Source organism: Branchiostoma floridae, chromosome 4, assembly GCF_000003815.2.
Source record: "Branchiostoma floridae strain S238N-H82 chromosome 4, Bfl_VNyyK, whole genome shotgun sequence".
NCBI classification, from domain to species: Eukaryota; Metazoa; Chordata; class Leptocardii; order Amphioxiformes; family Branchiostomatidae; genus Branchiostoma; species Branchiostoma floridae.
In genome coordinates, this window is record NC_049982.1 from 31,106,768 (window position 1) to 31,132,857 (window position 26,090).

Here is a 26,090-nt window from a genome sequence, read left to right on the forward strand (position 1 = left end):
ACCGCGAACATAAAACCACTGCGAACATTTCTGCATTTACATTTAATTGATGATCCTGTAGAAAAACGGATTCGGGGAATTTTACAGGTATTTTGTGTCCCACAAAGATCATATATATTCAATCTGTAATGCTTTAAATTTGACGAAGGTAACCATGTGATATGTTTTGTCTTCTAATCTATGTCATTGTTTCCCTTTATTTATCCTGAGTGCTGATAACCCGTATAAAGCTACCACACCAGAATGGCTATCACATCAAAATATATACCACAGCCCTTCTATTATCAAAAATATCAGAGAATTTTCCACCCCGGAGGGTACCGATATATGAAATTTGGGGTTCTGGCCGATGTTCTAAGAATGTAGTCTCCACGCAGACCCTACGGTGCCTTAGAAATAGTATCAAAGCTGGCAAGCTTAGTATAGCGGCACCAGGTGCCCGTCTGACTCCCTTTGGCCGGCTATACTCCTTTACAAGCTTTGATATTATCTCTAAGGCACCGTAGGGTCTGCTTGGAGACTACTAGTGTGTCTAAAATCAAATAAGATGAAAAAATTAATTAAGCAATCTAGATCGACTTAGAAATTTTTAGTCCACTTACCAGCGCCTGGTCCACCTGGCTCCACACCACCCAGGCCGGCATCTGTTAAACGTTAAACATGTCAACACTATTCCTTATACTTCTACTGAGGCAACCAGAACAAAATGCCACAGAATAGTTACTTCTGTGCATTAGTTTTGTTGTTGAGTACGATCTGAAACATCCTTAGCATTATTAACGGCCTTAGCAACGATATTGTCACTACAATCTGAGAGATGTGTCACCCTTCACACATTCATATCTCAAGCTTTTGATTGGCGGAATTTAACCATTAAATTTTTACATGTAGCGCATGATACGTAAGGTTAGTCTAGATCATCAGGCAATGACCCATAGGCAATGTGAATAAATGCACGATATTGGAAAATAACGTATACATTTTTTAGGAGAAAATCAGCCCAAAAATCCAATTTTAGGTGGCCATTATTTTGTATGGAAACTTTTGTATTGAAAAATCAATTGATATTAAGCATGTTCTACTAGCCTGTAAATTTTCATTGAAAGATATTGATGCTTGATTAATTTTGCCCCCCCCCCCCTTGTTTAAGTCATAAAATTCCCGCGGCTCATTTTGATGGTGATAGGTTTGAAGGTTGATAGCCGGTGTAAAGCTACCTAACCAGAATGGCTCTCACATTAAAATATAAACCGCAGACTTTCTACTATCGAAGAATAAGAAGGAGAGTTTGCCACTTGAAATTTGGGCTAACAGTAACAAACAGCAAATAAGATAAAAAAAAGTAGAAACATCTAGATCGACTGGGGAATTTCAAGTCCACTTACCTTCGCCTAGTCCTCCCGGCTGCACGCCACTCAGGCCGGCTAGAAGCCCGAAAAATCCCGATAGAAATTTGTTCAGTTCGGCCATTCCTTCCTCCAAGTTGCCCTCGTGAGCAGCCGGCGCTTCGGGCGGCGCCACTGGCTCTGCCTCTGGCTCCTGTCCCCGAGCAGTCAACATCATCGCAAGCACCACCACGGTGGCTACTTGGCAGGCTGTCACCTTCATCGTTCTTCAAAAAAAATTCACCGAGGGGAACAAAATCATCGATATATAGCAAATTCAATATATTAATCTACCAGAAAATAGTTCCAGAACTTCAACGTAAGAGAAGTTAAAAGTTGACACGTTCGTGCGTACCCCCTACTTGTCACTTAGTCTCTGCGATGCCGTCCGTTTCCTTTTTGCCCTAATGACGGTGTGGAATTGTAATTATTCTACACGGTAAAACAGTCGGAAAATTGACCCCACTAGTTTTGTAAAAATGTCGCCACACCCAGTATTCAATTCAAATGCAGATAATTGAGTCCAAAAATCGGACATGTGAAAATTTGTCCACTTGCAATTGTGAATCGTCGAAATCTATTTGGTTCGTCATATTTGTTAAATTTTTATTGACATTGACAAAACTGTGATGTTATATTAAAAAAAGGACAAAATAAAGATTTTCTTTGTGTATCCAGATGCTAGTAAAGGATAGTATATCCTGAAAAAGCCGGTTTCCGAGAACGTATATCCTGAAAAAGAAGCCGATTTCCGAGAAGGCTTGAGTTGTGCACGATTACCCCCGTAAAGGAAATGACCTTGTGACCAAACGGGTATTAAAAGTGGCTAACTTCAAACAATTCCATGGCAATTTACCGCTCTTAGCATAAATAGCATAAATCCGGCTATTATAATTATGAAAACTAATCTTCTGTCCTATCCATGTGGGCACAACGAATCGTGGTCAGTTTCTAAAACACCGGTTGCTTTGGGTGTTAAGCAGTCAACTTTTCCAAGCAGAGGTTCCGGTAGACATTAAGAAACGGGACCAATTATATAGCAAAAATGCCTAAAAACATGTCAAAAATAAACAACCACCACCGTGTATGCCTGTACAGTATTAGAGTTGTAATCGCTAGCTTCCCATGCAATACATCTGGGACGGCTGAGTTCGCTACGAGAGCTTTTTTCTTTATTTTTGATAATAATCTTACTGAAATGTGACGAAGCAACTTTGATCATGCCAGAGTGGGACTTCCTTCTTGAGATGGTTAGTAAAAGATTACAATTATGTATTAAGTGTTCACCAATTAAAAAAATAAAGGACTTTCCGACTGATCGTGAATAGTTCTGTCCTTTTCATTAAAACGACCCAATCTTTCTGGACACGTGACGTTATACGCGGGTGACTGCGAGTGACGTCACCAATGGGTCAAGGGTTGTTGGAAGTCGATGTCGTCCATGGTCCCGGTTAACATTCACGTAGTACATGTGTAACTTGTTTTCTGTCGACCATTTTTTTTGCAAAAAAAGGCAGGAGGATCGTGTTTTGCACTAACAGTACTAACTTCCCTACATTAAACGGCTTAATTTTCTATAAAAAATATGATAAAGGTGACAAACTGCATATTATGGAGATGCCAAATTTCAGATAAATCCACTTTGCAAAAGGATTTTTATTCATGATGTCAAGACAAAGTCTCAAAAGTTCAAAATGCAAAAGTTTTATATCTTACCAAAGAAGTGATGCAGAATTTTCGCAAAAATTATGTGAGACCCTTATTTAATAATGTTCCACTTCAATGATCATGAGCTTTAATGTACATGTTTAAACTACACTGGGCCTCTAGTTCAGTGGCATAGTGAAAAACTGCAGATTTGTCTAGCCTTCTTCACCGGTGTCTCTGGGGGCCTTGGCGTAAGTTTTTTTTTTCTTTGGGGGGGGGGGGTCGATTCGCGATTTTTAACCGGAAATACGCGTCGGGAAAAGAGAATATGCATGGAAAGGAAAAAAAAAATACCGGGAAAGGAATATATACCGGTAAGCTTGTGCGGGCTTCCTGGTATATATTCCCCGGCGTATTCTCGGTTAAACATCACGAATCCACCCACCCCCCTAAAAAAAATCACGCCACGGCCCCCAGAGACGCCGGTGAACGAGGCTAAGATTTGTCAAGCATGTAGTTTACTGTACTTTGAACATTTATTATCATGTATTTTCTGCCAAGAATTTCTTTTTTTGCATTTTCTCTTCATTTTCAGCCAAAAAGGGAATTTTTCGTCTCCTGTACCTAACAAGACAAGACTTGAAATCTTGCTGTCATTTTTATTTTCTGGCCATGTCACTAAGACGGGCCACCCTGATAGATACAGATAATAACAGAAATTCCAATTGATGAACTTGTACTTCAGAAACTATTTGCGATGAAATCTTTATTTGACAATACTAATATTGATCAACTTTTCATAATGCAAAGTTATTCATCCTTACTACCATAATAAAATCAACGAAGTATAATATTATATCTATAAGTCTTTTAGTCTATAATTTTTTCTTGTATAATCGTGACATGCATAAAAATGACCATCAATGATGATGAAGAAAGAATATGATTATACATAGTTTTATCATCATTACATTCGTTCTATTGTACATAATTATCTTTTGCACATGGGAATTGATATCATGAGTAGAATGATGCAGAACTATTGAACATCATTATTAAAAAGAGTCTTTTTGCACAACCGTTGTCAGCTTCATACGTCGGTGACTGTCAACTTCATCAGGGCATGTCTGCTTGATTCCCATTGCACTAATGCTATCAAGGTGCAAGATTTGTATGTAAATAAATACTGTACTTTACGTTTGGGACCGCATCTGCAAACAGCGACACCTATAGCTGCTGTACAATGTTAACCAGTCAAAACAGCCCTGAGAAAGGTCACAGACGGTCACCGAAACGTCGGTGGAAATAGACAAAAACGGGTCTGAAAAATTACTCTTTGTTCATGCAGTGACTTGCAAAGCTGATTAAACTATTCACGGATAATGGACAACGTGAAATAAAGTCATGCAAATATACATAAACGTATTCAACACATATGGATTAATCGGAGGTATCTTGGTATCTTGGGTTCGCCTCAGCACATGCTACCTGTTAGGCTTGAGCTGTGTGTGGACAAAAACATTTGAGTTGTGAAAATAAATGTGAAATGAAGTCTGGTTTATTTGAGAGTTACTAGCTTATTTGCATAATGATATGCATATGCTTTCTTGCACATTTGAAGGCAAATGCATGAAAAAAAGACTACTGCAAAATATCTAGATTAAAAATGTATACATGCTGTTCATACAATGTGTTCTAGTCTCTGTACATAATTATCAGTAAAGAATGTGGTAAATTGTACTCCATTCAGAAGGAGGCACACGAATACCCGCCTCCTATGTACTTTGTCATTTTTTTTGTTGTGTATTTTTTAACAACTTAGAGATTAGGTTCGGAGATCTCTTCTGGTAGAATCATTAGGAGATCCTATCAGAATAGGCATAGGCTCTGACAGGAATCTCTACCAGTAGTATCATTATGGCCATTCTTGCCAGATTGCAATTTGAAACTGTGTAAGTTATACACAATTTACCTCCGAATTCTCTGTGCAAGATTCACTTTGCAGAGCCGACTGTAAAGAAAAACATTTTAACGTTATATGTATGTTTGATGCATAGTTTGTGCACCTCAAGGTATGACATGATATGTATAACATCATATTATAACACTGTATAAAGTGAATAATCTATCGGTTGTCAATGTAATATATATCTAGGATCACAGTATTTCATCCAATTGCCTAATATTTCTAAAGCAAGCTCTCTCAAACTGGCATCCATGATGTTTACATGATTAAAAACTCGCTCTATTATATAAATGTTTACTTACAGTGTAAGATTACACAAAAAAGCTTCACTAAACAAACACACAAATAACCAACCAATGACCGTATACAATCAATCATTTGCATAATTTATGTAAGTGAATAAATCACCTTTGAAGACCGACAGTTTCCAGGTTCCCCCGCACATGGTGGTGATTGTTGGGTCGTCACCCACACACGGCGTGTCACATGACTCGTACAGGACCTCTTTCCCCTCCAGGTTACGGGCGAAATCTTCCTCAGTGCCGCAGAAACATTCTTCATAATACTCGGTACCTGTAAGTTCACAGTAAGAAAGCTTTACTTATGACATAAGTGAGCTAAATAATTTTTGTCTGATTTTTCCACTCCGGAGATGGTCAATATGACGCGAAAGTTATTGTAAAATATGAGCAAATATGTTGTGTTGTACCTAACTACACAAGTCCGGTCATTAGACTGTACTTGACAATGTGTAGTTAGGTAGCCATGACTATAGGTGTAGTAGTTAAACTAGGCACGGTTGTAACGGATAGTTTAATCATTCAATATGGAAGCCATAAGTGGTGAAGTTGCCAACTTGGTATCTAACAATGTCCCTTTTACTACACTAGTATACATCTAGATCTTGAGTACAGGAATAAATGGCTACGATACCATGTTTTCTCGCTTCAATTCTTGTTGCAATTTTATGGTGTCTATTCAAAATTCATCCACTTTTTTACCTCTCCTTTTTTGACCCGATAGCCCGCTATCATTTGGGATTCTTGACATATCTTAATTATATGCATAGACACTTATGGGCTATTCATGAATTACATATTTCATTGATTTACATTTACATGAAGTATGCTTTCATAAGCTATGCCTTCCGTCTATTAAAAATGGTTTTACCACTTACCAGCATAGGCATAGCCAAGCTAGACCTTCCGTCTATTAATGATTTTACCACTTACCAGCATAGGCATAGCCCAGTTCCCTGCAGTAGTCGAGACAGATGTCGTTGGTGAGAGTGTTGCGGAAGATCTTTGGACCATGGGACATCATCCGCTCCTTACTATCCCCGAAACATCCGAGGTTTCGCACTAGAACGGCACAGAAAAAAAACAACAACTTTGATCTGAGATGTCGAAACTGTAAGGCCACACTGACTAAATCATATATATTATTTATTATTTATTTAGTTATTTATTTCACCAAAGCAAATTACATGCGCAGGAAATGCCTTGCAGGCTTCCTGAATTGGGTAACTTTGTTACTGTCGGCAACTTACAAACAATCAAACATACAATGCAAATCATTATACAGACTTTCCAGAATTAACAGGAAAAAATAGCAGGAGGGCCAGCAAGCCTAACCTACAATGTGTCATTATACAGTCTTACTGCTGCGTGCATGAACGACCTTCTTAGCCGTTCGGTTTTGATATGGCCTTTACAATAAAACCGAAACAGCAAGAATCAAGCAGAACAAGCCGGAATAAAGAATTTGAAAAATTCGTGCCACATTCGGGCTGGAATCCAAAATAGATCTAATACCTTTTCTTACGAGAGGCAGAATGAGACGGAATGCCGTCTGAATGAAAATTCTTGTGTATTCCTTGGTATCCGCAGTACAGTCTTGGCATTCTTACTGTATTTCAGATAACCGTATTCATTTTTTTGGCCAGCCGATTCTCCATCAAATGAGATTAGAATATTTCGAATAATTTTTGGAGTGCCTTATAACTTATAATCCGGTCGTATTGCAGTTAGAATGGTTAGAAATTAGAATACACTTTGAATGCCGTTCTATATTTTTTCACCTCAAATGTACCTCGAAAGTTTTGTGCATGACAAAAACATTCTGGACGGCCACAAGAATAGGCACAAGTATCTTGAACGCAGTGAGAATATCTAGAATACACTAAGAATTCCCGGGAATTGAGAAGAATTTACATTTTGACGGCGCCGGCATTCCGGCTCATTCTTGCTCTCGTGTGAAGGGTCCTTAACATGTGGTCGTACCATGCAATTCATTTTTTTTTGTTTACTGTGTTTAAGAGGTCTTTATACTTACCGAAAACATTAACAGCTGTATAATAAACAGGACTGATCAACGTACCTCCGTAGTGACCGTAGTCGACGCAACCGGGACAGTCGCAGTATTCGGGCGTGACGCCACACCAGCCGTACGGCGAGCAGCAGGCGAAGACGCCGTTCGGGTTGCACTCGGCCTCCTCGGCACCGTCGGCGGGATAGCCCCAGCCGCACCGGTTGTCGTCCCGCCAGGTCTGCTCACCCTCCACGGCATCCGTACCTGTAATTTGTAAGAGAAAAATTGAGATAAACCTACCATAGTTGCTGATTAGACAGTTAAGCGTTCGCTCAAGACATTCGGTCTGATATAGCCAGCTGCTGCCGAACCGTGTGCATGCGAAGCTGTTGTCTTCCACGAAGCTGTTGTACGTGTGGCACGTTGAACATTACTTTACCTGTTCCTCATTTTTTAACGACAGTTAAGCGTTCGTTCAAGACATTCGGTCTAATATAGCCAGCTACTGTCGCGCCGCGTGCATGCAAAGCTCTCACATGTACGTGTGGCACGTGAAAATCTGTTTCTGATGTGTTCCCATGTTTAGGTACACATCTCTACACAGGTCATAGATAAATATATACAGAAAAAAATAATTAGAATAGCACAACGCATTTAGGCAACAAAGGTTTGTGTAAGCAAGGCTTCAGTCCCAATTGAAAAAGAGGGCCATGTCGGGAAGTTCACGGGCTGTTTTTGGCACTTTCGGGCTTGCCCTTAAGTGGGCCCCCTGGGACACCCTGCGGCTCCCTTGTCATTTTTGGTCCGGCCTACATTCCCCCTCCCCCCTTGAATTTTTTAAGTCAGTGTTAAAATCAAGCTGGGACCCAGTAACTAATAGACGTCGTGACATAACAGTGGGGAACACCGAGTATCCGGCAGTACATCTGGGCAAATTTGTGCTTTCGGGGCCCGACCAGGCCGGGCTACATCCCTGACGGGCACAGACGCAATTGGGACCGAAGCCTAATACAAGCTGGGCTGAGGCTAACTTCTGAAAGACGGACCGGAGCCGCTTCCCTTCTCCCTGTAGTCGGTATCCCTGTAGTCGGTACAGCCGGGACAGTCGCACTCATCGGAGGTGTTGCCGCACCAGTTGCCGTACGGGGAGCAGCACGGGTAGATGCTGTCGGGATCACACTCGGCAGGGTTACCGTCCTCGGCAGGGTAGCCCGGTCCGCACCGGTAGTCATCGCGCCACTTCTTAGGTGCAACTGAAAAAAAATACATATTTAAAGGTCCCTTCTCTAACATTAGGACAATATATAAGGTAGACTTTCCTACCATTTCTTTACATAGTAAGTGAGATTATCACTTTAGAATTGCATACCATATCAATATTTAATTATAGGGAGGGATGTCACAACATCATTGTACTATACAAATTATGATGTTTCGAAATAGTGTATAGTATACTGTGGTTTAGAACCAGAGGTTCTAGAATGATATGGTTTCAAAAACTTAGAAAATCGTCCTGTACAGTTTACAAGCGCAAGAAATACGGCAATGATGCAAATATATTCAAAACGGCCGTTGCACATGTTATCCAAGTAAATCTTTTGTTCTTGATAGTATGTTCAATTTCGGGGCCAAAATGTTACATAATGGACCTTTACGTAAAACTGGAACCAGTTTATTACAGAAGAGCTATTATTCCACTGGTCGTGACAAACGCTATGTATAGTGTTCACAAATCCGTTGTCCATTGCTCAGGAGAATCCCCCTAGCTCTTTTCGACAAACACAGTGAGCAGTTGACCCCGCCCGGCCGGCTAAACGTCCCGTGCTAAGGATTGCAACCAATTCCAGTAGCGCTAGCTACGTCCGGTGACCGACAATGCTTTGCTACGGACTACCTATACCACCTTCTTGGTCAAGAGACAGGAACACTTACCACTGAGCAACGCACTATTTTCAAGCACTATATAAGACTTTGTACATGTCAGTTTTCTTTCAAATCTTGGAGTTTACAAATAGGGTTGTGTGGTGTTATCGCAGGGCCTAGAACCCAGAATTCTGGGTGCGAATCCTTTCATGCTACCAATATTGTGCCCTTGGGAAAGGCACGTTTACATGACTTTCCTCACTCCACCCAGGTGCAATATAGGTACCTGACCTCAATTGGAGAGGTAAAAGGCAACGGATGGAAAGGGTTGGGCTCCACCTTCCAATACCGTATCCGAGACAAGGTGGATAACAACACACTGCCAATACGCACTTAAAATGCTATGAGACTACCTAAGTATATCATATTTTCTGCCTGTTCTTTGTTCGTAGCACTGTTCAAATACGTTGTGGGCAGTGTCACATTGTCCTTGTCTATTTTATTCAAGCAAATAAAATAATAAAAAAGTAGAAAAAAAAAATGTATCGACTAAAGAATGTTAAGTCCACCTACCTGGGCCTAGACCGCCCGGTTTCAGACCGCCCAAGCCGGCGAAAAGGCCGAAAAATCCTGATAGAAATTTGCTCAATTCGGCCATTCCCTCCTCCAAGTTGCCCCCGTGAGCAGCCGGCGCTTCGGGCGGCGCCACTGGCTCTGCCTCTGGCTCTGGCTCCTGTCCCCGGACAGTCAGCATCATCGCAAGCACCACCACGGTGGCTACTAGGCAGGACGTAACCTTCATCGTTTCAGCTGCTTGAAAGAAAAACAGGTCATCAAAACAACTTCTATTTCTACAAATAGGAGAAATATCTAAATATCTAAGAAAGAAGAGAAAATGCAATGTAAGCCTACTCAGATTCAGAATCTAAACGTAAGAGAGATAAAAGTTGACACGTACATGTATACCTTTTGCTCGTCGCTCAGTCGAGGTCTTTGCGATGCCGTCCGTTTCCTTTTTGCCCTACCGACGGTGTGGGCTGATAATTACGTTACATGGTACATTTCCTGCACTCGGAAAATTGTCCCCGGTATTTTGGGTATATAAACTGTCGCCACACCCAGTCCTCAATGCAAATACAGATAATTGAGTCCAAATTAAAGGACGCATGTCTGAATATGTGGCCACTCGGAATGTGTTTATTTGAATTTGTTTCTTCACATGGGATGCACTTCTTATTTACATTTGACGAAACTATTATTATGATTTGCTAGCTTAAGGGAAGACAAAATGAAAACTTTCTCTCCGTACCTAGATGTTGGTAAAGGATCGTACATCCTTTAAAAAAAGGAACCGGTTTCTGAGAAGGATTAAGCGGTGCACGATTAGCCCTCTTAAAGAAAATGACATTCTTTCAACTACCCATTAAATGCGTATGTTAAACGGATGACTTCGGACAAATTCCAAAGCAATCTGCTCCTCCAAGCATGAATAGCAATGTGGCTACCATGTGAAAGCATATCTTAACTTCTAGCGATGCGGGTACAACGAATATAGGTCAGTTTCTTACTGATTGCCTTGAGCGTAATAGCCCTACTTTGTTACATTTGGGCCCAAAAAAATTGACAACATTGTTTTAAAACAAAACCTTGATGTAGTTTACTTTTACAACGAGTTTTCAGCAAACATGAATTTGCATCATTAGCCCACTATTAGACTCCTGGCGACCTACCAGTTTATAGAGTCGTTTGAGGAACTCAGTAGACTTTGTGTACCTTCTTTTTGTACAGTTCACAAACACCAGAAAGACAAAATAACTATTCAAATATGCTAAAAAGTAGTTTAATATTTCATTGATATGAAAGTTTTGTACTAGAGAATACTTAAAATTTTTGGGGCAAATTTTTTTTTTAAATGGGCTTTTAAGTGGTCAAAATTATGATATCTAGCCTCCCATGGAACTTAGAAATAGCTTTCTCGCAGGACTTTTCTTTCTTTCTGATAATAATCTTACTAAAATATGACAAAGCAACTTTGATCATACCCGGGTGGGACATCTTCATATAGTTGTTTACATTAATATTGGGAATTCAAAGTGTTAATTGATTAGAAATCGACTGTTTTATTGCACAAAAGTGCGGCCGTTTTAAAACATGTAAAATAAATGAAGTTCTAGAGGACGAATTACAAGTCAAAGTTTATTGTGGAACAATAGCATCAGGTACAACGTATGGCAAAGAACAAGGGATGCTAACCTATACAAACTATCTATACTAGTTTCATAATCTAACGCCGTTTCTGAATACGTGATATAATGGAATATGGCTTTTTGACTTATTATGACACGGTTTTCTTTTGCATATATAGAGATAGATAGATAGATATTAGATAGGTACGGATATATATAGTCAGATATGCATTCAAGACATGATAGAACTGAAATAATAATGAACATTGCCCATATAACTATTATAAATCTGTCTGTATTATGAGAAGAATATATCATTCAAAACGATATTCATCTTCAACATTGTCTTAGCAGATGGAAACAATCTCTCATATGGAGGTATAATTTGTCGATCAATGACCCTTTTTGCTTTAAGAATGTGTTACATGTTTACTTAGGCTTCTTATTTTTGTCTCAAGTTGTCCTTTAGGCGTTCCTTGAACATGTTCCGAACCTACTTGACAGTAGGGTTTATCCAAATACCTTGGAAACCATATCTGCACAGCTTATATTTTACATTGATAACTCTATCATGCTTGGTACAACAGCAGTCTTGTATATTTTTCAAATAATTCTTCCGTTAGACATGTTATCCAATATTCAATCTGTCCAGTTTGTGTATCTATATACAGTGGAAACATACATAGATCGCCTATTACTGCAACATTAGTAGAACTTCTTGGAACACGAAGCAATATCTTACAGTAAATTTTACTTTTACAGTTACAGTTACATTTTAATTTCTCGATACATTACTAACCATTTACAGAGATGTACATAATCAAAAACCAAGACCTAGGTCTGTGCTGCTACAACGTCCATTTAATAACACGAACCAAACGCAACTCAACAACTAAACTTGAAGGTTCCTGTACTCCCATAGCCAGTGGTATAGCCGACATACAAAACAGGAAGAGGATGTGGATCGGTCCACTGCATAAAGGGGGTGTGTTCATTCTGTATGCCGACTGAGATGGTCCCGTCAGCCGACCAATCTATCCAGAAGCCACGAAATTCGGTACCAGAGAGGATCCCTTCAACACAAAAAAATGCAATGTCAATCGACAATTGTTGTACAAGAAATATCATATATTGATGTTATTTCTATGTTGTATATTCATCTTATATATAGTTGTTGGATGCTAAACAAGACTGGAAAATCGTGTAACAAGTAACGTTAACAAGTGCGCTCACGGTTCCGAGTACGCACATGCAACGACAGGAATTGCGGGTTATATGCCATAGGTAAAGGCAAACAGCTCTCGTCTTTTTTGCTCATTTGCATAATGTCTAAACGTGATTTGTTTAAGGGCCAATTTGCGTACACGGGGCACTTTGCACGACGTACGTCGACTGTCCTAGGACAGTGGCCTGGGACATTTTTGCATTTTGCCGCCTTAGCGGCAAAATGCCTTGTGGCCAGAGTAGTCGCCGTTGGAATGAACGGACCTGTTCAATCCATGCCGAACATTTTTATACCTGTTAAAACAGGCATTGCATTAACATGGTCGCTCTAGCGCAGTGGGAAAATTTGCGGTTCGATTCCGGGGAGTCAATTTTTTTTCAACCTTCTTTTTTTCTTTTTTTACATCCATTAAAATACTAATTTTTACATCCATTGAAATACTAATTAACAATACTTTTGTATAGAACATTAAAACTCACCTTTGCACCTGTTCTACTTCTGCATTTTTTCGATGTTGGGATATTTGAATGAACGAACCGTGAGACGTGCGATACTCTGCTTATATGTCGTTCTAACTTTCCATAAAATGCCCATACAACATCTATATCACAGAATTACACAAGAAAAAACTGATTTTCTCGAAAATATCTGCATACTGTATGACAAAAAGTTTCACTAAACATATTCATTTTCATATTTCTGGACATAAAGACATTTGCATATTTGTGAATCTCTCCATGTGCCCATATCAGGTTTAGTTACTCTGTTCTATTTATATGACATTCTGATAACTAGAAAAATCATTCACACACGCAAACCTTGGCAAAATGCCAGATGTTTTAAAAGCACTTGTTCTTTTTACACACAACTGCGACTCCCGCTGAACGTCACAGCGCGTCACAATGACGTGAACTCTGGTGACCCGTCGCGACCTTCAAAATGGCGGGTATATAACCAGCGCTGTTTTTCAGCCAACAAATGTTGATTTTCTTCTCTTCTCGCGCGTACTTGCAGCGCCGAGCATGGCACAGAATAGGGGTTTACACGTTGCAAAGATCGGTACCACGACGTGCAACGGGCGGCCATCTTCGCCTCCGTTGTTATCATTAAAGGCACCAAAGTCACATCAAATGTTGGGAGCGAGGCCTTGTTTTGTGTGTGCAAATTGTATCTCTATAAAGGGATACGCAGTTCTCTGGTTACTTCCATTATCCAACACAAGCCCATGGCCGTATCCCTTACTTAGGTCTACGTCACTTTCTAAACAAGGGCCCTGCCGGGCAGCTTTCGGGACTGACAAGTATGATTTTAAAGACACTTAACTACACAAGACGCAAAGAGAATAGTCGTGGGCAATATTTGTGTACTAGTATATCTTTACATATACATCTCTATTTTTCGTTTCCACAAACAGCCCGGCCGGTCCTGACTTTGGAAGCAATCTCGTCTGACACTTGAGGCAATGGTCTGGTTGGACCAACAAGCTCATTTATTACGTCAGGTTTCTTTCATAAACTAACAGCTTGTTGTTGTATGTGACCTGGGGGTTAAGCAAAACATGATCTTGGCAAAGACCTACTACGCACGCCTACAGTACATTTTACTGCGCGATTTCCAGCCTCGCTAGAGGTGTGTTTTACATAACTAAGACAAGTTTCAGTCGTCTTAGACAGGGTAAAATGGCGCAATTGCAGTCTTTGTCAGTATCTGAAAGGTGCTCGTATTTTATTCCAAATAGCTTACACAGTTCTCCGGTTCCTTCCATTCATCTAACACAAGACCATGGCCGTATTCATTTCTTCAAGTTCAACCAAGGTCCTTGGTTCAACCAATCAAAGTCAGTAAAACACACAACTTGTTGATGTCTCCGTCCTGGGGGCTATGCAAACACTATCGCCAGGCTCACTACGCACACCTACTCAAACAGTACTGTGTATTTGCCACCTAGCTTTGATAGAGGTGCGTTGTACACAACTAAGTCAAGATCAAGAGATCTTAGATCGGGTAAAAGGACATTTTTCACCGTCACATACTTTCGAGTTTCTGTCGGTATCTGTAACCGTGTAGGGTAAAGATGAGGGGATCCCTGACGCTTTTGCTCCTGTTGGTTACCTTGGTCGTGACACTGGACGACGGCGACGCTCATGCGCTTAACTGCCAATGCGCCCCTTCCTGCCACTGCCGAAGAGAGAACCGTGATACCAGCCACGCCGAGGCAGAGCGGGAGCAGCGAGACCTGGCAGCAGGTACTGTGGGTCATCTTGGATCTTAGCGGCGACTGTGGAAAGCTTTATGTAAACTGAACCTCCCTGCTGAACTTGCTAATATTAATAACCTGTACGATGATCGAGTTTGTAGATTATCCGCCTTACTCCCAGTAGGTCGTGAGTTCGATCCCTGGCAGATTTATAACAACTTAAAGACTAAAAAATGAAACATTCGGCTTAGCACCCAGCACTTATATTACCACTACTTGCGGCCTAGCCCAATGTTTGCATAAATATGTGGCCCAAGGGCTACAGTAATGGAGATGAGCGCCACCCCTAAGTGTCTGTTGCAAATGCACGTGAACGGGCAACTTTAACTTGCTAAAATCCAAGTATATGTCAGATAGCTAAATAGTTACGTAGGAAGTAGTAATGGTCCGATAATTGGGGATGTAACGTTAATCACTGTTCATACCCCCACAGATGCTCTCCTTGCGAATGATAATGCAGAGAAGAGGGCTGAAGATCTGTCCCTCTACAAGCTTGGGAAAGCACCCTGATCCACACCGAAGTCAGCGGCTAAAGAGTGGTACATTTACAATATGTTATTTTCCTGTTTGTCACGTCCACTTCATTCTATGTTGTAATTCCCTTCTAGATAAACTATCATAAACATTATCAAGTTATCATTATCATATGAGATACGGCGGCGTTTTTTTGCATTGTCAAGAAACCTAGTATGTGTCCCATTTCTTCATCCCTTTTTGCACGACTGTTCAAGTAATGTAAGAGACATAAATACTGAAATACAAACTGTTGAACCCAATAGATTGCTGCTGTTGAGCCGCGTTTGCTGTGACGACTAAAGGATTGTGAGACGACACCCAGTGCTGCACATGCTTCGTGGCGTAAGGCCACAGAAAAGTAAATTTTATGGATGACATTTTTATCAGACTGCAAAAATAGTGAGATAGGGAGACAACAAAAATTGGGTACAAAAATAAGAAGGCTACATTTTCAAAATAGACGACATAAACGTTGTAACAAGAATTAAAGGGACAAAACATCGTAGCACAGCCAACAAGGCATACATTCCTGTATTCAAGGCGTGCACTGGTGTAGTAAAAGTGACACTATCGTGGTAGACTGTTATTACTAAAGTAACTAAGTAGGTAACTTAGAGTGATACTCATTGCTTTCATATCAGTGCAACTTTTACAATAATCCATCTAGTTTCAGTTCTACAACTACAGACCTCGGTACGCCCGAAGTGTCACTTCTGTAATTACAATCATTCGGCTACAAGTGTCGCTATCACCAGAAGCTCCGAGTATGTTTGTAGTCAGAGGTGTTTGCGTTTGAAGTGTCCCACTTGTATCAGCTTAGTTCAGCTTTTATACGTTGTATGTCGGCCACAACATTGCATATTTGTTTAGTAATGCTTGCTTGTAATTTGTCGATATGTTGACCATCTCCAAAGAAGAAAAAATGCTTGTTTTTTTCTGAAATCAGGCGGATGTCATCCATTAAATTTACTTTCTGTAAACTAGCTCAAAGTGTCGGTATTGCCAGAAGCTCCGAGTATGTTTGTAGTCAGAGGTGTTTGCGTTTGAAGTGTACCACTTGTATCAGCTTAGTTCAGCTTTTATACGTTTGTCAGTGTGTACACATTTTCTTAAATATCAGATGTGACAATTTCATATTTGGTACTTTCACAACCCAAAAAATACCAACATCATCTTTTTAAATCCAAGGCACAGGTTTTAAATACGTAATTGAGAGAACAACGTGTAAAAAAGAGTAAAATAAGTAAAATGTCAATGGTAATACAAAAAGCTCATGTTATGTGAACGAATTGAACATTAGGCACCAATATTGCAGTAAATCTCAGAGCAGTTTGGATCAAATAAGCGCTAAGTGGTCACGTAAGAAAAGTTGCCTAAAAACTTTATTCTAACAGGCCAGATAAGTGATCTTAATTGCTGGGTGTGAAGTCTGAATAAAAGCGGTCGCTACCGAGTCAAATTTTTTTTCCGCGTCGTTCTCTTTGTTCAGGGGAAATGTGATCAAATCAAAACAACCGCGGTCACTGATCGTTTAACGACACTGTCATCAGCATTTCAAGAACAGAATATGGTGTGTATCTGTGTGTTTGTGTGTGTTTGTATGTGTGTGTGTGTGTGTGTGTGTGTGTGTGTGTGTGTGTGTGTGTGTGTGTTTGTCTGTCTGTCTGTCTGTGAGTGAGTGTATGTTTGTGTATTCCACTGCATAGACGTTATAGGCGTGACCTGTAAGGTCACGGACTTCATCCCTAGGCCTGTGAACAGCCCAAATTCTACCCGAGCCATGGAGGTCCGCCCGGGTCGGTTCAAGTCCAGAGTATCAGGTCTAGGCCCGTACCGAAACATGGACCTAATTATCTGTGAAATCTTGTGAATGGGCGATACTCAAAAACCAATGGTCAATTTCGCTACAAAGAATTCTGTTTGGTGGAGTATCCGACGTCAATTTGCGTTCTGACATCCTATCTTTATGTAAAGAAGACTAACTGCCTCTGTTTTAGACCAGGTCTAATTGTAGAAACTTGGTGAAAATGACTCTCCTCTTCATTCACTCTTGTTATTTTCTTGGAACGGCAAGCCTCAAAACACATGAATGCCTATCGATATAATCTGTTCATTTTCGAATCGTTCTAACATCCGGTCCACAGATTTCATTAAGAGCCTTTTTTTCTGGACCGGTCAAACAGGAAAAATGGTTTTGTACCGGTACACCATACCGGTACCCACCCCTAGGACGGCCCAATACCTGCAAAACCATTCGGGTCCTATCGGATTGGTCGTATTCAACTGCCGTGGACTTTGCAGGCGTGAAAGCCGCCGACTTTATCCCAGCGGACGGGGCAATACCTGCCTAATCCACGGGGGTCCTCTCGGCTAGGTTGTATTCAATTGTAGGGAGCTTACTGAGATAGATTTACTTCAAGTAAAAGAGACGTATATCAAATTCACCTGAATCGTCAATTGCTTAGGTTTGTCGTTCCATTATTAGTGTAAGGGATTGCATTCGTCTTTCGGAAAGGACATAAAATAGGGATCCCGTGTTTGAGGAGTTGCCTCGGGCACTTTAGCAGCCTCATTATTCAGATTGCATACCTACTTGCTGAAAAGCTACACCAATGTTAATTACTAGTTAGCCCTAATTGCAATGGAGGGAAGAGTCTTTGCACATAGTTGTTTTCTATCAATACGCTTATAAACAAAGCTTCAAACAGACCTTGTGACACACAGGCCATCGCAAACATGTCAAAGTATCCTGTCAATCTTTCTCCCGAAAGAAATGTTTTACGCTTGTGCAGAGCGTATCTCTCTGAAAGGGATACGCGGTTCTCGGGTTTCTTCTATTATCCAACACAAGCCCATGACCGTATCCCTTACTTAGGCCTACGTCACTTTCTAAACAAGGGCCCTGCAGGGCAGGTTTCGAGACTTAGAAGTATGATTCAACTTAAAGAAGACGTAAAGAGAATAGTCGTGGGCAATATTTGTGTACCAGTACATCTCTACATATACAATCTCTATTCTTCGTTTCCACAAACAGCCCGGCCGGTCCTGGGTTTGACACATGAGACTTAGGGGCTCCCGTGTCGTCTGACACTTGAGACAGTCTAGTTGGACCAACAAGCTCATTTATTACGTCAGGTTTCTTTAATACAATCACAGCCTGTTGTTGTATGTATCCTGGGGGTTAAGCAAAACATGATCTTGACAAATAGATGTACTACGTTCGACAGTATTGCTCTGTGCCGTTGCCGGCCTTGCTAGATGTGGGTCACCAGGTTTTACAAGATCAAGTCGTCTTAGACAGGGTAAAAGAGCGCGATTAGCGTCTCTGTCGGTATCTGAAAAGTACTCGTATTTCATTACCAAGGGCATACACAGTTCTTCGGTTGCTTTTTTCAATCAAACCCAATTCCATAGCTGTATTCATTTCTTTCAGTTCAACCAAACAAGGCCAGTAACATTATTTTTTTTCTAAACACACAGCGTTTTGTTGTCTCCAACCTGGGGGCTATGGAAACACTTAGACCAGTCGCACTACGAACGACTTAAACAGTAGGTTTATTTGCCAGCTTTGTTAGAAGTGCTAAGACAAGATGAAGTGGCAAAAGGACGTAATTAGAGTCTCTGTCTGTATCTGAAAATCGCACAGGATAAACATGAGGGGATCCTTGACGCTCTTGCTCCTAAATCGTCATGCATAGGTTCTAAATACTTAATTCAGAAAACAATGTGTTCTACACTTAAAGCTTATAGAGTAAACACATAATAACTGTCATGTAAAATATAATAGCAATACGTAGAAAGACATAAAGTATTATAAACTAGAGTTCGGCGACCTCATACCTCCATGAATATTTAGAGCTTTTGTGAATTTCATGCAATTGGCTAAAACATTAACATAATTTATGCATGGTGTTATTCATCAATGACTAACATACACATGTCAAAATTATAAAATCATTAATCAATGGGCAGTTTTTCAATTTTTACATAAATTATGCAAATAAGTTCTTCATTACCATATTCGGTTTCTGCTTATATTCCACCTATCACAATTAACAAGTGTTACATTTATTGAAGTCCAGTTATTGCAAACAATGGAATCATACAATTCCCTCTTTAATTATGCAAATTACGTCCTCATTTGCATAACATGCATATCATTATGAACATCTTTGCCCAAGCTACCTGCATGCCTAAAATTATGCCAATTCGTCAATCCTTTCTGCAGTTATCCTCTTTGGAATGTCTTGACAAAAACGCCCCTGCAGTTCCAAAATTAAATGTTAGGGGGCTGAAGCCTAATCCACTTTGTCATTACACTGCAAGCTATCTACCAACCAAATGTCAAGACCATATCATGTCCAGGACAAGAGATACATAGAAAAAACTGCTATGATAGAATATTCTCATTAAATATGCAAATGTATTCCTATTTTGCATAATTGGTATCTTACCTTGTACAACATTGTCTAAGGTGCCTACATACAAATCATGAAAATCCGTTGTTCCCTTCTTGAGTTATCCTCTTCAGAAGTTTTTGACAAAAATGCCCCTGCTATCCTAAGATTAAACGCTAGGGGGCCCAATCTTATGTCATTTCTTCCTGAGCACAAGAGCTATCTAAAACTCAAAAATCGTGACCATAGCATGTTCAGAACACCGAGATAGCAAAACCGGAAGTTGCGCTGCAGTACCAAGGGGAGTCACTAGGGGGCCCAAAATCTAATCATTTCCAGCTTTCATCACACTCTACCAACACACTAAGTATGAAACCAATCTACCCTACCGTTCTTGAGTTATTTTGTTTAAACACACACACACACACTCACACACAGACACACAAACACAGGGTAAACTAGAGTTCCACGACCCCATACCTTCGCCAAATGATCCTAGCCTTTACAGCTGCTGTGTTTATTGTGTGTTTCATTAATTATGCAAATAAGGTTCTCATTTGCATAAATTATACTACTTGATCATCTCCTCCACCAAACAACAGACGCACACATCTATGTTAAGAAAGAAGGCTTTTATCGCCTTTTCTGATATTTCATGCAAATGAGGACATCATTTGCATAATTAATGTTCAACGATGTTCACCTGTCCATAACTTCCATATGCTACATGTACCACAATGACATTATAGCATTTTCTCATTAATTATGCAAAGAAGGTCTTTATTTTGCATAATATATATCTATCAATATTCTTCTCCTTCTTAGTTACAAATGGCGCATGTTGCAATGGTCCTATAATAGAACTTAGCGTGTATACATGATTTTCTAATTAATTATGCAAATTAGATACCAATTTGCATAATTAATACGTAGTTATGTGAAGCATCACTAAAGCTATCTATACACCAAAAATCATAACAATCCGTCAACCCCTTCTTGAGTTATTCCCTTTCAAAGTCTGGCACTAAACCTACCCTGCAGTTCCAAAATAAGCCGCTAGGGAGCCCAAACCTATACCACTTACTCTTGGCATCAAGAGCTGTCTACCACTAAAAAATCATAGCCGCTAGTCTCCAAGAAGACCCTACGGTGCCTTAGAAATAGTATCAAAGCTGGCAAGGCACCAGTGCCCGTTTGACTCCCTTAGCCGGCTATCTCCCTTTGGCCGGCTATACTCCTTTGCCAGCTTTGATATTGTTTCCAAGGCACCGTAGGGTCTGCTTGGAGACTAATAGCCGCAGCATGTTCAGAACTCGAGATATCAAACCAGAAAGTTCCACTGCAGTACCTTCCCTGGCCGCTAGGGGGCCCAAAATCTAATCGTTTCTAGGTCTCATCAAGACCTACCCACATACTAAATATCAATACAATCCATCTAGGCGTTCTCTAGTTATTTTGGTCTTTTACACACACACACACACACACACACACACACACACACACACACACACACACACACACAAACGCTACCCAAAATATAGCCTTCTTGGCGAAGGTAAATATAACCTCCATGACATTTCATGGAGGTAAAAAAAAAAGTTAAAGTTAACGTATAACATAAAACTTTAATATTGCAGGAAATCTCAGAGCAGTTTGGACCAGATAAGCGCTACTTGGTCACGTAAGGAAAGTTGCCTAAAAACTTTATTCTAACAGGAGATAATTGAACTTCATTGCTGGGTGTTAAGTCTGAAAGAAAGCGTTCACTACCGTCAGTCACATGTTTCTCCGCGTCATTCTCTTGTGCAGGGGAAATGTGATCACATCAAAATAACCGTGGTCACAGATCATTTAACGGCACTGTCGACATCATTTAAAGAATATGCGACGATCTCTCTTTCTCTGTGTGTGTGTGTGTGTGTGTTTGTGTGTGCGTGTGTGTTTTCCACTGCACAGACGCTGCAGGCGTGAGCCGCAAAGCCTGCGACGCTGGTCCGTTTACACGAGATCACACGAGGTTGGGCTGTACACGTGTGCTGCAGACTCCCCGCGGCGCGTCGTACGCATTTCTCAACTCTGGTGGTGCCACGCTGCGGCGAGTCGATATTCTTTTTACATGAGCACAAAATGTGGTCTAGGACACGCGCCGCGCGTTAATTGTCGTAAGACAATATATTTTTTGCCTTGTGTAAAAAGGCTCTATGTCTCCTTCTCTTTTGACATATTACCCACAATTCCTGTCGCTGCATAGGTACATTCGGAACTGTAACGTACTTATTTAGCAGGAATTTTTCAACCAAATCAATGGAAATTGGACAAAAACACATTAAAACATGTTGTATATTGTTCTGAAAAACGTTTCACCTGACATACAATGTCTATCTTGCTGAGATTTACGAACGGTGTAAAATCGTAATGATTGGCCCTATAAGTATAAAGTTATATACAATGTACTTCGATATAAGGCTGTCTTTATCTTGTTTTGTGCAAAATGGTGCCTTGATATCAACTATGTACGTCACTTGGAAAATTCACTCGGGACACGTTAATCAATGCACGGGTGACGTCAGCAATGAGTCAAAGGTTGTTAGAAGTCGATGTTGTCCCCCGTACCGGTTTACATTCTAAATGATGTAATTTACCGACTCAGAATAACTTCCATGCTAATTTCAAGATGTAATAACACGTCAGAACCAAATAATATGATGCATATGTTGACCTTTATGAAATCATGCAGCTTATCGTACATTTGGGATATATAAATACCTGGTAGTATATCTTTACATTAAAAAAATCTTTACCTGGTGTGACAACCTCTACCAGTCTGGCACCAACGTCTCGGCGGATGAATGACCGAGTGTTGCCATCACCTCCGATGACGATCTCGTACATGTAGTCGAGATCCCGGTCCTCCGCAGACAGACCAATGCGAACGTCATTCCTGGCCCTGGCTTCAAAGGTCAAAGGTCGAGAGGCCAAACCCTGCAGGTCCCACCTGTACCTGTACGTGGTGTCTGTGGATCTCTCTTGGCAGGTGTGAGGATCGAAGAGGATGTCCCCTATCAGGTGTAGCAGGTTTGCTGTTGTATCAAAGAACTAGAAATGTAGCATTTGCTAACAAAAACATAATATCTACATTCACATGGGTTAGCATCACAAACTCTTATTATTCTAACCCAAGTTTATACAAAACACCATGCAGATTACGCCCTACAGAATGTGGCATACTTCACACAAGAGAATGAAATCACATTGAAAATGTTGAAATAAAGATTTTATTGTTCATTCACACAAAAAATGTTTGACAACTGTGCAAAACGATCCAAACCATCTTTGTATCATTCTACAGTTTATGTTTTTCCCAGTTCGTAATTATCCGAAAAAAAGTCATCTGCAAACACAAAAGCCTGTTTTAATATCAGATATTCACATGACTCACTATTGTCCACATGATCCTTGCTTGTTGAGGTCGGCAGACTGGTAACAACAGAATCCAGACTGAGAGTGATCAGCACCAGCGTCGCTACAAGTCCAAAGTACATAATGCTCCTCTTTTGCAGGATCTGCAAAGTATAAGATCTGATAATAGCATGAAAGTTCATCTCATTAGTAAACTACATACTATTATTAGTGAGAAAAATAAACTGCTCTTCTTCAACTCAAAAAATTTCACTCACAGAAATTTTCGACCGCAGCACTCTGACCTGAGTGCTGTAGACACGTGATTTTTCCACGCATGTGACGTCATCCACGCGTGTGACGTCATCACTGGGTCAAAGTTCGACGGAAGTCGGTACTTTATGATGACAGAAGTGAATGAGGCAATCTATATCAGGACACACCAACCCTCCCTCAACCGGGAAGGGCAGCGGTACCAACTTCCGACGACCTTTGACCCAGTGATGACGTCAAACACGCGAAAGAAAATCACATGTCTACAGCCTTTGGCTGAGCTAGCCGAAGATCTGATATTGAGATGCAGATTTTTGACATGGCTTTCTTTTAGACACAGCGTCTCAATACGAAAAGAGTGATACCTAAAAGAGAATCGAATTTGACTTGTACCCAATATGTATCAATGGATGATACACAAAACACATAAATGTCTCTAAAACATTGTTTTCTGGTAACGTTTATATATTACGCTTAACAATCGCTTTAGCTAACGTTGAATCGGCACCAGTTGCAGTACGTTTTCGTCTTTTAAAATACAAAGCAAAATGTTCAGGTTCATAAAGGTATTCTCATTTTCACCGTATACTCACATATATCTCCTTGGATGTAACGTTAACATACAGATTTGATACTAAAATGATAATCAGCACAATTCCATTAAACACAAGATATTAGAAATACATTCTTACCCTTAACAAGCCTTGCCTTGAGTCGGGTCACTGTATCTTGAACAAGCCGCCGAAAATGCCGCCATGAATAGAAGAAATGTTCCTTTTGAACCATGTAATGACTCAGAAGGTTAATTACCCACCCCTATTGACGTTTGCATGCAAAGGTCCCGCATGTCATGGACGGAAATGGGGCCAATTCAAAAACTGAACGGAAATTGCGGTGGTAATTTTGCGGTGATTATGCATATTTATTGAGGGGTTAGTATTTCTGAGAATAAGGGCCAGCATGTGTGCACAAGTAATCATGACATGGTGGCCGAATTATGTTTTCCCTCGATAGGGGAATGCATATTGTTTTTGCTGGTCGTTATATTTCTTCTTCATCTTCTGTCAGAGCCAATCAAGGCTTAGAATTGCCATGAACTGGGTTAGGATATTACTTGCACATGCACATTACAAATATGAGCATGTTTGTCCCGCACACAAAACTATAGTGCCAGTTAGGGATGTGTACCGGTACAGTGTACCGATACAGTACCGGTACAATCAATTAGGTACAGATACAAAAATACCGAACCCTGGTGTACCAGTACTGGACCTGTATCTAATTAGTGCAAGCCAGGCAGGGTAACAGGTCAGGGGATGGCCACTTTGACAGATAAAATTACTGTGAAATCACCATAGTAGTCTCTGAGCCCCAGTGAGGGAAAAGCAACAAGGGTCAAATTTTTGTTGCATCATGTGTCTACCATAATAAACACGTTTTTATTGGTTCAAACATGATTCTACCCTTTTTGATACATTGTTTTGCCATTATAACATAATATAACATAATATTATGATATAATATTCAATGCCATGCATTTAGGTCCGGACTCATTAGGTCCGGACCCGTACCTAAACCTCTGGATTCGAATCCGGACCTGTACCTAAACGTGGGTTTAGGTACGCATCCCTAGTGCCAGTCTAATGCTGTAGTATTGTGTGTAAGCTTGACAGAAGACTACGAGGGAAAGAATGTTGCTTATTTTGTAGCGCTTCGACTTAACGTATCCAAAAATATTCGCGTATATATGTATATGTATAAATACTTTGCGTACTTTTCATATCTATGTGTCGATAAATATATCCTGTGAAAAGCAATTCTGAATTTCTGTTGACCAAAACATCCGACAGAAAGGGTGGGGTATTCAAATGTCAACTACAAGTCAATAACACATTGCAACTGAGAAGTCATACTCATCATAGTCATTTTCGTCATGATGGACGCTCTGTTGGTTTTGCCACTCGTTACATATTCATTAATACAGAATACAAATAATTTACCAGACAACCGGGCTAATCACCCGGTAACCTGGAATCTGGGCTATCGTGGCTTGAAGAGGCTGTCTTCGGGGCAGATGAAGGTAGCGGCCGCCGGGGTAGTTTTTCGGACCCGGTATAGCTCTCTGCCGCCACGGTAATCTTTTGCACCTCCTCGGTATTAGATGGTAGGAGTTTTACCTAATGAAACTCCATAAACATTTGCCCGTGAATGAACTGGGCGAGTGCGTAACACTACTAACAGTACAACAAGCCTTGAGTGTACCGAGGTGCACCCCGTCAGCTGTGTTCGCAAATGGGGCGGACGGGCGCACCCATCGTTCCTGAACAGCAATTAAGGTTCCGGGTCGGAGTTCAAATCTGACCGGATGTGAGCCTTTTCCGGGACTTGAGTGGCTCAAACCTTCGCCAAAGCGGGTGGGAAAAAACAAAACAATAAGAAAAACAAACAGAACTGTCGTAGAGCACAGCGCCCACAGCGGTGTTCGCGAACGAAGCGGGCGCACATGGTTCCCGAACACTATTCAGCCGCACAAGGCGGGCTTTTCTAGCTATCTCTATCAGGAAAGGGTCCTGTTTAAAGTCCACCGTACGTTACACCTGCTGTCTTAATGTACCAATAAAGTGGACGAAGGTTAGAGCGACTTAAATCGCGGAAAGAAAAAGAGA

The 26,090-nt window shown here is 40.6% G+C and overlaps 2 protein-coding genes and 1 long non-coding RNA gene across 3 annotated transcripts in view; 1 reads left to right on the forward strand and 2 right to left on the reverse strand.

The window, feature by feature from the left end:
* Positions 1-10,185, reverse strand: part of LOC118414824 (deleted in malignant brain tumors 1 protein-like) — a 36,095-nt gene extending 25,910 nt beyond the window's left edge. The window contains exons 1-4 of the mRNA XM_035819086.1: positions 10,138-10,185; positions 9,968-9,981; positions 1,386-1,602; positions 603-644 (exon numbers count right to left, since the gene is read on the reverse strand). Of these exons, the coding sequence (XP_035674979.1) occupies positions 603-644; positions 1,386-1,602; positions 9,968-9,973 (265 nt within the window). The 5' untranslated portion in view covers positions 9,974-9,981; positions 10,138-10,185. The remainder of the gene's footprint in view (positions 1-602; positions 645-1,385; positions 1,603-9,967; positions 9,982-10,137) is intronic.
* A 1,180-nt stretch (positions 10,186-11,365) lies between these two features.
* On the reverse strand, positions 11,366-22,978 carry LOC118413774 (C3 and PZP-like alpha-2-macroglobulin domain-containing protein 8). Its single transcript, XM_035817306.1, has 3 exons — positions 22,960-22,978; positions 22,554-22,832; positions 11,366-12,430 (listed from the first exon to the last, which is right to left on the reverse strand). The coding sequence occupies exons 1-3, from the start codon at positions 22,976-22,978 to the stop codon at positions 12,243-12,245; spliced, it is 486 nt and encodes a 161-aa protein (XP_035673199.1). The 3' UTR covers positions 11,366-12,242.
* LOC118414866 lies at positions 14,453-16,814 on the forward strand. The gene is made up of 3 exons (XR_004831024.1): positions 14,453-14,828; positions 15,273-15,378; positions 15,619-16,814. It is a non-coding gene; the product is annotated as an uncharacterized LOC118414866 (long non-coding RNA).
* Positions 22,979-26,090: the final 3,112 nt, after the last annotated feature.

Coding starts and splice junctions, on each gene's coding strand:
- LOC118413774 (XM_035817306.1), bottom strand. Junction 12,431..22,553: donor GGTAGAGGTTGTCACACCAG/GTAAAGATTTTT, acceptor TTTGTGTTGAAG/GGATCCTCTCTGGTACCGAA.